General features: G+C 46.9%; 1 protein-coding gene across 3 annotated transcripts in view; it reads right to left on the bottom strand.

The window, feature by feature from the left end:
- The window catches only part of dlg1a (discs large MAGUK scaffold protein 1a), a 44135-nt gene that overhangs the window by 26097 nt on the left and 5538 nt on the right, over positions 1 to 12500 (bottom strand). Inside the window, exon 2 of one of the 3 annotated variants that reach the window (XM_031574214.2) lies at positions 12455 to 12500. This exon is cut by the window's right edge and continues 62 nt beyond it. In XM_031574214.2, the coding sequence (XP_031430074.1) occupies positions 12455 to 12500 (46 nt within the window). Of the gene's footprint in view, positions 1 to 7820; positions 8250 to 12454 lie in introns of those variants that run through there. The other 2 variants (XM_031574213.2, XM_042708888.1) reach the window with 2 other exon arrangements.

Here is a 12500-nt window from a genome sequence, read left to right as displayed (position 1 = left end):
CATGTTCTCTTGCAGGTGTCATTATACACACACGTTCTCTCGCAATTTAGGTTATACACACATCTTCTGTCACTGCTGTGATCACACACACATGACCTGTCACAGGCCGCCTCACACGCACACAACCTGCTACAGGTGTGGTTGTACACACATGCTCTCTCGCAGGCCGATCCAAACACACTGGCCCTGTCGCAGGAAAGTGTTCCCCAGGATTGACAGCAGGGGGCACTGCTGAGCCGTTTAGCGCTGCTCTTGGAGGGAGTCTTCTTGGAGCCGTCGCGGAGGTGGATGCGGGCGCGAGCGTGGGGGTGGACGCGGGAGCGGGTGCGAGGGCGGGTGTGTGAGCGGGAGCGGGGTCGAGGCTGGGAGGGGCGAGGCAAAGTGTGGGAGCTGTACGGGAAGGGTGGGTTGGTGGTGTGGGGGGGGCAGGAGGGGTTGTGGGGGGGGGCAAACTGCTGCTGGTTGGCAGGCTTAGGAGTCACAGCCAGAGGATTGTGAGGGGGTGCGCCTGTGTGTGTGTGGTTGTTTGTGTGTGTGTGGTGGTTAGTTTGTGTGTGGTGGTTTGTTTGTGTATGTTTGCTTGTGTGTGTGTTTTGCAGTCTAAGGTGGTCAGGGGACTGGCTGGCAGGGGTGCCCTTGCGTCGGTGAGGGGAGTGGCAGGAGGTCATAGCGTCAGGCAGGGCAGCAGGGAAGAAAAGAGGAAGAACAAGGGTAAGGGTTAGAGTCAGAGTCCTTACCCGAGGAATAAGGGTTAGGGTTAGAGTCAGAGTCCTAACCCGAGCAATAAGACTGGAATCCAACTCCTATCCTCCTGTCCTCCTCTTCTGTTCCTCTCTCCGCTCAGTTCTTTTCTCCTCCCTTTTCTTCTTTCTTTCCTCTCCTTTCACCGTCCGGCCTCTACCCTGCTTTACTCTCTGTCTTCCATCCTCTTCTCCTCTCTATGTTGTTCCTGGGTTAGAGTAAGGGTTTGTTTCCGCCGTGTTCCTGGGTTAGAGTAAGGGTTTGTTCCGCCGTGTTCCTGGGTTAGGATATGTGTTCCTGGTGCCGTGGTGTAAGCAATGTGTGGAAGAGTTGGAGCGTGGCAAGGAGATAAATCCTGTCTTTCATACACACGCTCACACACACACACACACGCACACACACACATACATACACACACATACACACACTTCCTTCTGCTCCACTTCCCCCCTCTATCTCCCTCTCTCGTCTATCTCCCTTTGTCTCTCTATCTCTCTTTCTGACTTTTTTCTCTCTCTCTTCAATCCCAGCCCCACTCTTTCTACATCACTAGGGGCAGTACATGACAACAAACATGAATAATCACATGACAACAGCCATGAATAATCACATGACAACAGACATGAATATGGAGCTCATTGCCCCTCCTTCATCCCTATCTCACACACACTCTCTCTCCCTCTCTCTTTCAAACACACACACAACAATAAAACATACACATGCACACACACCCACAATCAAACTCACATACACACACTTCAATCAAAGAGGTATACTCACACAAAAACACACATTAACCAAACAACCATACACTCACACACACTCTCTACCTCTCTCTTGCTCTACCTCTCTTTCTCTTTCTCTCTCTCTCACACACATACACACACACACACCAGCTCTCTCAAAGACATCTAAATTGAACACCCATACTCACAATTTCTGTAACTTGTGTGTGCTCTGTGCCAATAAACATATATATACAGTGGGGAAAATAAGTATTTGAACCCCTGCCTCCTTCGCAAGTTTGGCCACTTGCAAAGAAATGTGCGATCTATAATTGTAATGGTAGGTCTATTTTAACAGTGAGAGACAGAATATCAACAAAAACATCCAGAAAACTGCATTTTATAACATTTATGATTATTTGCATTTGATGCAGAAAATAAGTATTTGAACCCCCAAACAGCAAGAATTCTGGCTCCCAATGACCAGTTATGTGCCCAAGAAGCACACAGATTAGTCCTCATTAGGCCTAACAAGGTACACCTGATCTCAAACCGGTTGACGTGTATAAAAAAGAAACCTGTCCAAAGAATCATACTTCACACCTTCAACCTCACCACCATGGGCAAGACCAAAGAGTTGTCCAAGGACGTCAGAGATAAGATTGTAGACCTGCGACAAGGCTGGAATGGGCTACAAAACCATCGGCAAGCAGCTTGGTGAGAAGCAGGCAACTATTGGTGCGAATTATTCGCAAATGGAAGCAACACCAAACAACTGTCAAATCGCTCTAGGTCTTGGGGCTCCATGCAAGTTATCCCCTCGTGCGTATCGGTGATCATCCGAAAGGTGCAGAATAACCCCAGAACTACACAGGGGGAGCTTGTGAATGATCTCAAGGCAGCTGGGACCCACAGTCACCAAGAAAACCATTGGCAACACACAACGCCGTAATGGTTTGAAGTACTGCAGCACTCGCAAAGGTCCCCCTGCTCAAGGAAGCACATGTACAGGGCCGTCTGAAAGTTTGCCGATGAACACTTGAAATGATTCTAAGGAGGATTGGGAGACAGGATGAAGGTCAAATGAGACCAAAATCAAGCTCTTTGGCATGAACTCGACTTGCCTGCATTTGGAGGGGGAAGAATGCTGAATATGACCCAAGAACACCTATACCCACCGTCAAGCATGGAGGTGGAAACATTATGCTTTGGGGCTGTTTTCTCTGCCAAGGGTACAGGACGAATCCTCCGCATCGAGGGACTATGGATGGGGCCATGTACCGCGTGGAATATTGGGCTTGAACCTTCATTCCCTCATTCCCTCCCATTGAAAATGCAACCTTAAGGATTTGGAGAGGATCTGCAAAAGAGGAGTGGACCAAAATCCCCTCCTGAGATGTGTGTAAACCTGGTGACCAACTACAAGAAACGTTCTGACGTCTGTACTTGCCAACAAGGGTTATTTCCACCCAAGTACTAAGACATGTTTTGCTAGGGGTTCAAATACTTATTTTCCGCGACAAATTCAAATCAATTCATAACTGTTATAAAATGCAGTTTTCTGGATGTTTTTATGGATATTCTGTCTCTCACTGTTAAAATAGACCTACCATTACAATTATAGATCACACATTTCTTTGCAAGTGGACAAAAGCGGCAGGGGTTCAAATCAGTGGCGTAACTGTAGGGAGTGCAGGGAGTGCAACAGCACTAGGGCCCGTGGCGAAAGGGGGCCCGTCCTCAAGCTCACCGAAGAAATGGGACAACCTTATCGACCAAACAATTTGCTTTAGCATTAAAGAACTGACCGGGCCCCCTGCGCTGCGCTCACTGACGATATATAAGCATATGATCCAGTGCCATCAATTTGCAAACATTTCTCAAGTATGGTGTCAGTTATTCATAATTATGAGCTATCACCTGCCCAATAAACATTTTAACAATAGTCAGTCTTAACAACAGCAAATAATTCATTCGGCCTCATTTGCCTTTTGCTGAATGAAACGAATCTCGTTTTTATTAAGTAATATTGCCATCGAAAAATAGCAAGGATGTCTGGGTAATATTGTTGTCAAAGATTCTATAGCCCACCCACACATGTTGCGATTGTTTCCCATTCTGTTGTGTTGTGTTGTGTTGCATTGCGTTGCGTGCCAGCTTTCCCAAATATTCAGTAGTATGCGAGCAACCTGTCATGTCTTTGATGCTTTACACCCCAGTACCCTTCAACTCGCAAGAGATGATGAGCTGTTTGGAAAGGCAAAAGTTTTGTCGGATCACTATGACAGGGACATTGCGCCCACGTTTCCAGCGCAACTTCTATCATTCAGGTCCTGCTTTAAAGCAGCGACCTCTCAGCAGTCATCAGTGCAACAGATAGCAAAAATGCTGATTGTTGATAACCACTCGGTTACATCAGCATTTGGCTCTGCTATTGTTTCTTACCGTACCTGTGACCGTAGCCATCATTTTCATTTTCTAAACGAAAGATGATTAAGACCCACTTAAGGAGCAGCATGGGGCAGGAGAGACTGAGTGGATTAGCTACCCTGTCCATCGAAAGCATCCGAGAGCAGGGAGTTGAACATTTCTAAAATTAATGAGGATTTTGCTCAACGCAAGGCTCGTAGAATGCCATTCGTCATGCATGTTACGTTTTTTTTCATACGCCTAATGCTACTTGAAATGTATTTTTTCGCTTCAATGTCTTTGCGCATAGGTCTAAGTGATATTGTTGGAGGAAGTTTTTTTTGTTATTGATTGCAGCAGATGAGGCGCTGGATCCGCTGTCGAGTGGCTGTTCCCATAAATCCATGCAAATGTTCGTAATTCACAATAATGTTTGATAACCCCCTGACGAAGTTGTATTAATGTTTTTCCATGTGTTGTCTATCTGCTCATTATACACTATTTCTCCAAAATCAGTTTGATCGATGAAATACTGTGTTCATTGGTGTTTTCATTAAAACATATTGTAGCAACCCTTAATGTGTATTGTACATCATAAGTAGATGTATCTGCGCCTCGCTAGATTTAGCATTAGGTAGTCTCGAATAACGATAGTTCGGTTAGGGGGCCCGTTAATGTGATCGGCACTTGGGCTCGCCAATGGATTGTTACGCCGCTGGTTCAAATACTTATTTTCCCCACTGTATATATATACTATATGTAATTTCAATATACAAATCCGTGAATATATAAATTAGTAACTTAATAAATAAAGCAGAGGAGGGCAGAGAGAGAGTAGGAGAGGGGAGGAGAGGGAAGGAGAGAGGAGGAAAGGGGAGGGGGAGAGGGAGATCACAAACACTCGCTCACTCTCACACACATACACACACACACACGCGCACACACACTCCAAGCAAACGGATACTCTTTACTCTCTGTATGTTGGCAGTCAAGTTGGGTTAGGGTCCCTGCTGAACAGAAGCTGAGGTTGCTGAACCTGAGAGAATCCAGTGTCTGTCCTTCACAGGCCCATGAGGCAGATGTCTCCAAACTCATTTCAGTCCTGTACTAAGCGGAGAGTAGTCACCACACAACCTAATCCTAACCCAGCCTCTAACGTGACCCACTGCACCAACCCCAAAGAGCCTAATCCTAATTCAGCCTCTAACATGCCTCACTGCACACACACTAAAGAGCCTAATCCTAACCCAACCTCTAAAACGACCCACTGCACCAACCCCAAAGAGCCTAATCCTAATCCAGCCTCTAACATGCCCCACTACACACACACACTAAATAACCTAATCCTAACCCCTAACACGACGCACTGAACCAACCCCAAAGAGCCTAATCCAGGCTCTAACACAGGGGCGTAACTATAGGGGGTGCAGCAGGTGCAGTCGCACCTGGGCCCGTGGGTCTTGGGGGCCCGTAGCCGGGGCACATAGACATATTTATGTCTAAATTGACGGGTACTGTTGACCCAGTACTGTGTTTGACAGAAGTCTCAGACTCAAGTCAAGCTATATATGCACTTGAAAAGGCAAATTTATCTTCATCATGGTAGGTATTATTTGTGGGGAAAATAGTAGCAATCTATAACAAAAAGATATGCTTATCTTACATACACTATAGAAACTATTAAAAAACTATTCAATGAATGAATAAGTTCCTATTTTCTTTGATATTTTTGTCATATTCAGATTTGTAATGATGATTGCTGGGTAATATGTATGTTGTTGTCCAATGTCAAGTCTCTATTTGATCATGTGACGAGACGATACGATATAGCTAGTTTAGAAAGCGCAACATCTGAACGTCAAGACCGACAAGCTGACTGAGCACAGCCAGAGGCACAGCACACCTGCAAGCCGAACGATGCCTTTCAAAGATAAAAGTGGTGATGCATGATTTGCTTTTTCAATGGACAGGATAGCCAGACCATTCAGCCTCTCCTGCTCCTCAGGTAGGTCTTAATGAGTTTCAAATTAGAAAAGGGTCGCTTGGCTGTTGCCACTGTCAGAAACAATAGCAGGGCAGTGCACACGGAGTGATAATCCATAATCAGCATCTTGGCAAATTGAGAGACTGCGGACTGCTGAGCAATCTCTGCTCTAAAGCGGGCCCTGAATGATAGGAGTTGTGCACCAAACGTTATTCCTATGTCCCTGTTGTAGTGGTCAGACAGACGTTTTGCCTGGTCATATAGCTCATCATTGCCCACTACAACAGGCACAACTCCTATCCTTCAAACTGCTGAGCCCTTATTTAACAGGTTGTTATAATTTCGGAGTCAGGTCGCCACGCGCCTGTTTTATTGTGTATGTGTTTTTCAGATGTGGGTAAAGCTGCTGTGTGTGCTGCCGTACCAAGTAATGCCTTTCATCAGTGTTTTAAGAATGTTTCAGCACTTTGACAGTCTGTTTACGTTACCGCGAGTCAAAGCACTATCCATGTTTCTGATCGCTTTCTCGTTGACCTGTCAACTTTCCCAATACAATAGCCGAAGTAACTAATTCGACCGTAAAATCCAACACATTGTTGTTAAAATATATATACGCCAATGGTGTGTGTGCGCGCCTCATGACTAGTAACTAGCATGCACTAGGGCCTGTCATAACAACCTTATGCCACTGACTAGGGCCCGTCATAATAGCCTGAACCTGGGCCCGTCGTAACTAGTTAACATGTCCCTCTGCACCAACCCCAAAGAGCCTAATCCAGCCTCTAACACGACCCACTGCACACTGACATCAACCCCAAAGAGCCTAATCCAGCCTCTAACACGACCCACTGCACACTGACATCAACCCCAAAGAGCCTAATCCAGCCTCTAACACGACCCACTGCACACTGACATCAACCCCAAAGAGCCTAATCCGGCCTCTAACACGACCCACGGCACACTGACATCAACCCCAAAGAGCCTAATCCGGCCTCTAACACGACCCACTGCACACTGACATCAACCCCAAAGAGCCTAATCCAGCCTCTAACACGACCCACGGCACACTGACATCAACCCCAAAGAGCCAGCCTCATGGTGAGGCAGTCAGAGTACACACTGAACTATACTGAGGGAACTCCAGCACAGACCCAATCAAAAGAAAATATATTGATCATACGTCATACACACACACACAAGTGAATGTAGGATCACACACACCCACACACACACACACACACACACACACATGCAAGTGAATGTAGGATCTCACACACACACACACATAAGCTCAGAAATATAAGAACCTGACAAATGGATCCAAGGGAAGAAACACTTTAATCTCCTTATAGGCCAAACAAACAGCAGGCCTCAGCAGCAGCAGGGTGTGTGTGTGTTACTTTCATGCGGCTCTGAAGACGAGTGTGTGTGTGTGTGTGTATAACCTTCATGCAGGCTCTGATGGCGTGTGTGTGGGTGTGTGTGTGTGTGTGTGTGTGTGTGTGTTTGTGTGTGTGTGTGCAACCTTCATGCAGGCTCTGATGGCGTGTGTGTGTGTGTGTGTGTGTGTGTGTGTGTGTGCAACCTTCATGCCGGCTCTGAAGGCGTTTGTGTTAACTTCATGCAGGCTCAGAAAGCGTGTGTGTGTGTGTAACCTTCATGAAGGCTCTGAAGGCGTGTGTGTGTGTGTGTGTGTGTGTGTGTGTGCATCCTTCATGCTGGCTCTGAAGGCGTGCGCGTGTGTGTTACCTTCATGCTGGCTCTGAAGGCGTGTGTGTGTGTGTGTGTGTTACCTTCATGCCGGTTCTGAAGGCATGTGTGTGTGTGTGTTACCTTCATGCTGGCTCTGAAGGCGTGTGTGTGTGTGTGTGTGTGTGTGTGTGTGTGTTACCTTCATGCAGGCTCTGAAGGTGTGTGTGAGTGTGTGTGTGTGTGTGTGTGTGTGTGTGTGTGTGTGTTACCTTCATGCAGGCTCTGAAGGCGTTGCTGTGGCTGAAGAGTGTGAGGAGTTGCTGCCAGTGTGAGGCAGGTGAGGGGGGGGGTGAGGGTGGAGGGGGAGCCGTGCCCTCAGTGGTGTTGCGTTGCCATGGCTTCAGCTTAGGGCCCCCCCCAGCTGGTGCCGGGCATGCGTCACCACGGACACCGTCACAACGGACACCGCGCAAGTTCAACGAGCTGCTGCCGAAGATGTAATTCATCTCTGCCTCCCAAGGAGCAACAACCCACAACCCCACTGTTGCCAAACAAGCAGGAGACAGGCAGGGGAGGAGTATGTGTGTGTGTGTTAGGGGAGGGGATGGGAATGGGGGAGGAGCACCCTGATGTCAGGTGTCGAGTTCCAGCATCCTCTACTCAGCTTTCACCTCACCCACACATACACACTTCTCTCTCTCTCGCTCTCTCTCTCTCTCTCTCTCTCTCACACACACACACACACACACACACACACACACACACACACCCACACACACACACACACACACACACCCACACACACACACACACACACACACACACACTCCTCTCTCTCTATCACCCACACATACACACTCCTCTCTCTCTCTCTCTCACACGCACGCACGCACACACACACACACACACACACACACACACACACACACACACACACACACACACACACACACACACACACACACACACACACACACACACACACACACACACACACACTCCTTTCTCTAAACCACATATACACACTCCTCTCACTCTCTCTCACACACACACACTTTCACACACATGCTCACACGCAGCCACACTCCTTCATACACACACATTTTTTTCTCTCTCACACACACTCAAGCACATACATAAGAACACACACACAAACATACACACAACTAAGACACTTCCTCATGCACACACACTCAAATACACACACACACACACACACACACACACACACGCACACACAGAGAAAGAAAGAGGGGATGAGACAGAAGCAGAGAGAAAGAATCCAGTCACCTCCTGACCTCTTCCCATCAGGCAGTGCAACAGGAGACGAACCACTTATGCCAACCAGTGGAAAGTTTGGAGAAGGGAAGCGATCTCTCTCTCCTTCTTCCTTTCATCCTCTTTCTATCTCCCTCACTCTCTCCTTTTCATTACTCTCCCTCTCCACTCCACTCCTCTCTATCTCTCATTGTCCTCTCTCTCATCCTCCTCTAATGTCCTCCACGTCTCTCTCTCCTCTACTCTCTCTCTCCTGCACCCCTCTCTCCACTACATTCCTTTCTCTCTCCTCCACTCCTCTCTCTCTCCTCTACTCCTCTCTCTCTCTCCTGCACCCCTCTCTCTCCTCCACTCCTCTCTCTCTCCTCCACCCTTCTCTCTCCTCTCCTCCACTCCTCTCTCTCTCCACTCTTCTCTCTCCTCTCCTCCACTCCTTTCTCTCTCCTCCACTCCTCTCTCTCTCCTCCACCCCTCTCTCTCCTCTCCTCCACCCCTCTCTCTCCTCCACTCCTCTCTCTCTCCTCCACCCCTCTCTCTCCTCCACTCCACTCCTCTCTCCTCCATTACTCTCCTCCACTCCTTCATTACTCTCCCTCTCTCTGGTATCTCTGTGGGTGCTGTAACATGAGCACCACCAACTGTTTACTTCCAGACAGAATTGCATTAAGCTGTAAGTGAAGTTGATAGACACCCTCACAGATCATGTACACACACACACACACAGAAGGGATCTGTTTCCCCGAACACACACACACTTATACAGACATGGGATCTCTATCCATGAACACACACACTCCTGCTAGAAATAAGGATTCTGAGGCACAGAGACATAAATGTTTACACATGTACTTGTGTGTTTATACTGTATGTATGTGTATGTGTCTAAGCAGCCGCCCAGGTGTCAGGTAAGGTAGCACACCTGGTCACTGCCTTGTGTGTGTGTGTGTGTGTGTGTGTGTATGGGTGCAGTAACACAGGTGTCAGGTAAGGTAGCACAGTAAAGAGCACAGACCCTCAGCACAGTAAAGAGCACAGATCCTCAGCACAGTAAAGAGCACAGATCCTCAGCACAGTAAAGAGCAAAGATCCTCAGCACAGTACAGTATGTGTTTGTTCAGTAGAGTAAGCAATAGAGCCCCCCCCCCCCCACACACACACATACACTCCCCCCTCCTCCACCATTTCTTTCTGCTAGATGCACTAATGTGGTCCGCGCCCCCCAGGGCTGATGGCCTTGCTGGGCTGCATTACCCCTAATGCAGAGCACAGGCCACGGGGAGATACAGACACACAGACAAAGAGAACGGCAGAGAGGAGAGACAGATAGAGGGATCGGGAGGAACAAAGAACAACTTTATCTCTGTATATAACCCTAGTCCACACCATTAACACATCACTGTATCTGTATCTAACCCTTGTCCACACCATTAACACATCACTGTATCTGTATCTTACCCTAACCCATTAACACATCACCGTATCTATCCCTAACCCATTAAAACATAATTGCATCTGTATCTAGGGTGTCTCTCTCTTATTCAGTGTGTGTGTGTGTGTGTATGTGTGTGTTGAATGTGTGTGCATGCTCTGTTGTCAGCTATCTGCTCTTCATTCTGAACCCATAAAACCAGTATGATCCAGTATAGTCAGAAGTCAGAATAAATTCTCTGAATTTGTGAGAGTGAAAAGGCCATGTGAAGAGTGTGTGGCCATGTATTCTATGCAGGGTTAGGGTTAGGGTTAGGATTAGGGTATGCACCTCATCTGAGATAGGTTAGGGTTAGGGTTTGCACCTCATCTGAGAGGGGTTGTGCAGCAGGTACAGTTACCTTACACAGATAAATACATGAATTATCTATTATTTACAGTTTGTTAATTATAGTTTGTTTTTACATCCTGATTATACACACTACTAACACACACACACACAAACACACACACACACACACACACACACACACACACACACACACACACACACACACACACACACACACACACACACACACACACACACACACACACACACAGACACACACCAATACAAAGACTGACTGTGGGCAGTTACTGAAGACAAACACACCTTACAAGTAATCTTTATATAGGACAGTTACATACTTAACATCACTTACACACTTAACACAGGCACAGTTGCACACTTACCTAGGGTTAGGGTTGGGGTCACAGTTACACACTTAACACAAATATAATTAAACACTCAACACAAATATAGTTACACTGAGAGGATTGAGGGAGAGTTAGTATTTCTAAAATCTTTACACACTTTACACAAATAGGCTACTATCACACACTCAACACAAATACTACTAAGTGTTACATATTCAACACAATTATACAGTTTACAACAGAAGTGAGTTGCACCTGTGAAATATCTCTTTTATATGGTTGTGTGTGTGTGTGTGTGTGTGTGTGTGTGTGTGTGTGTGTGTGTGTGTGTGTGTGTGTGTGTGTGTGTGTGTGTGTGTGTATGTATGTACAGTATACAACAAAAGTGAGTTCACCCCTGTGCAAAGGACATTGCATGAGGTCAACCTCTATGGATGGCAACCTTCGGCACAAAACTGCAAAATGAAGAGACCAAGATAAATGTGTTTGGCTCATGTAGGGTCCAGCATGTTCTGTATAAACCTGGCCAGGATTAAAGGGTTAGGGTCAGGACTGCCACAGTGACTGCAATGCATAGTTCCCACAGGGAAGGGTTAGGGTTAGGACTGCCAGAGTGACTGCAAAGTCCCTGACAGGGAAGCACAGAGGTGGAAGTATGATGAGATGGGGCTGCATGAGTGCAAAAGGGGTTGGGGAGATGACATTTAGAGATTGCACCATGAATGCCTGTGGATAGACCAAAATAATGGCTGACAAGAGGACTCACAGTCCTCAGAGGCCAGAAGAGGGATATTACAGCATGATCGGAAGCAGCCTGCCAAAATAACACAAGAGTGTCTAAAGAAGAAAAAAGTGAAAGTAGTTTGTGTGCAACACTGGTCTCCTCCATGCCGAGGTCTGAGTCTGTCATCAAAAGTAAAGGTGGAGATACGAAGTATTGAAAAATGAATTTTGTCACATTCAGTTCATACTGGGGTCAGTAGTTTTAATATAGTAAATCTAAACTTTACATAAGAGCAAATACCCTACTGTTCAACTTGAACTTAAAAATGCAATTACTGTACGGTGATAGAATTTTGAATAATCTGACATTTAAGTAGTATTGCACAGGAGTGAACTCACTTCTATTGTATACTGATTGTATACACACTCAACACAAATACCACTGAGGGCCCTGAACACAGGCAGTAACACGGCACAAAAACAAGCAGCACAGCCACAACCTCAACACAGTTGTGTTACACAATTCATACTCAGAAGACTGAACTGCAACCCAATAGCTTAGGGCATCTAGTGTCTTTCATAGAGACACTGCTCAACCTGCCAGCTGCCAAGCACTCTGCCCTCTCCTGACACCTAGTGGTTGCAGAGAGCACTGCAGTGCACAGCTGTGAGGATGCAGGCAGATGCAGAGCTTCCCCTCCTCCGCCCTGAGGTCTGTCCAACATCACACACAAGAGGAAACACACCAGCGAGCATGCTGAATGTACGGGGTTACCTGCATGAAGGTGTGGCTGTGAGCATACAGCGAGGAGAAGGGTGGG

This window comes from Clupea harengus, chromosome 10 (genome assembly GCF_900700415.2).
Source record: "Clupea harengus chromosome 10, Ch_v2.0.2, whole genome shotgun sequence".
NCBI lineage: Eukaryota > Metazoa > Chordata > Actinopteri > Clupeiformes > Clupeidae > Clupea > Clupea harengus.
This window is presented reverse-complemented; position numbering and strand designations above follow the sequence as displayed.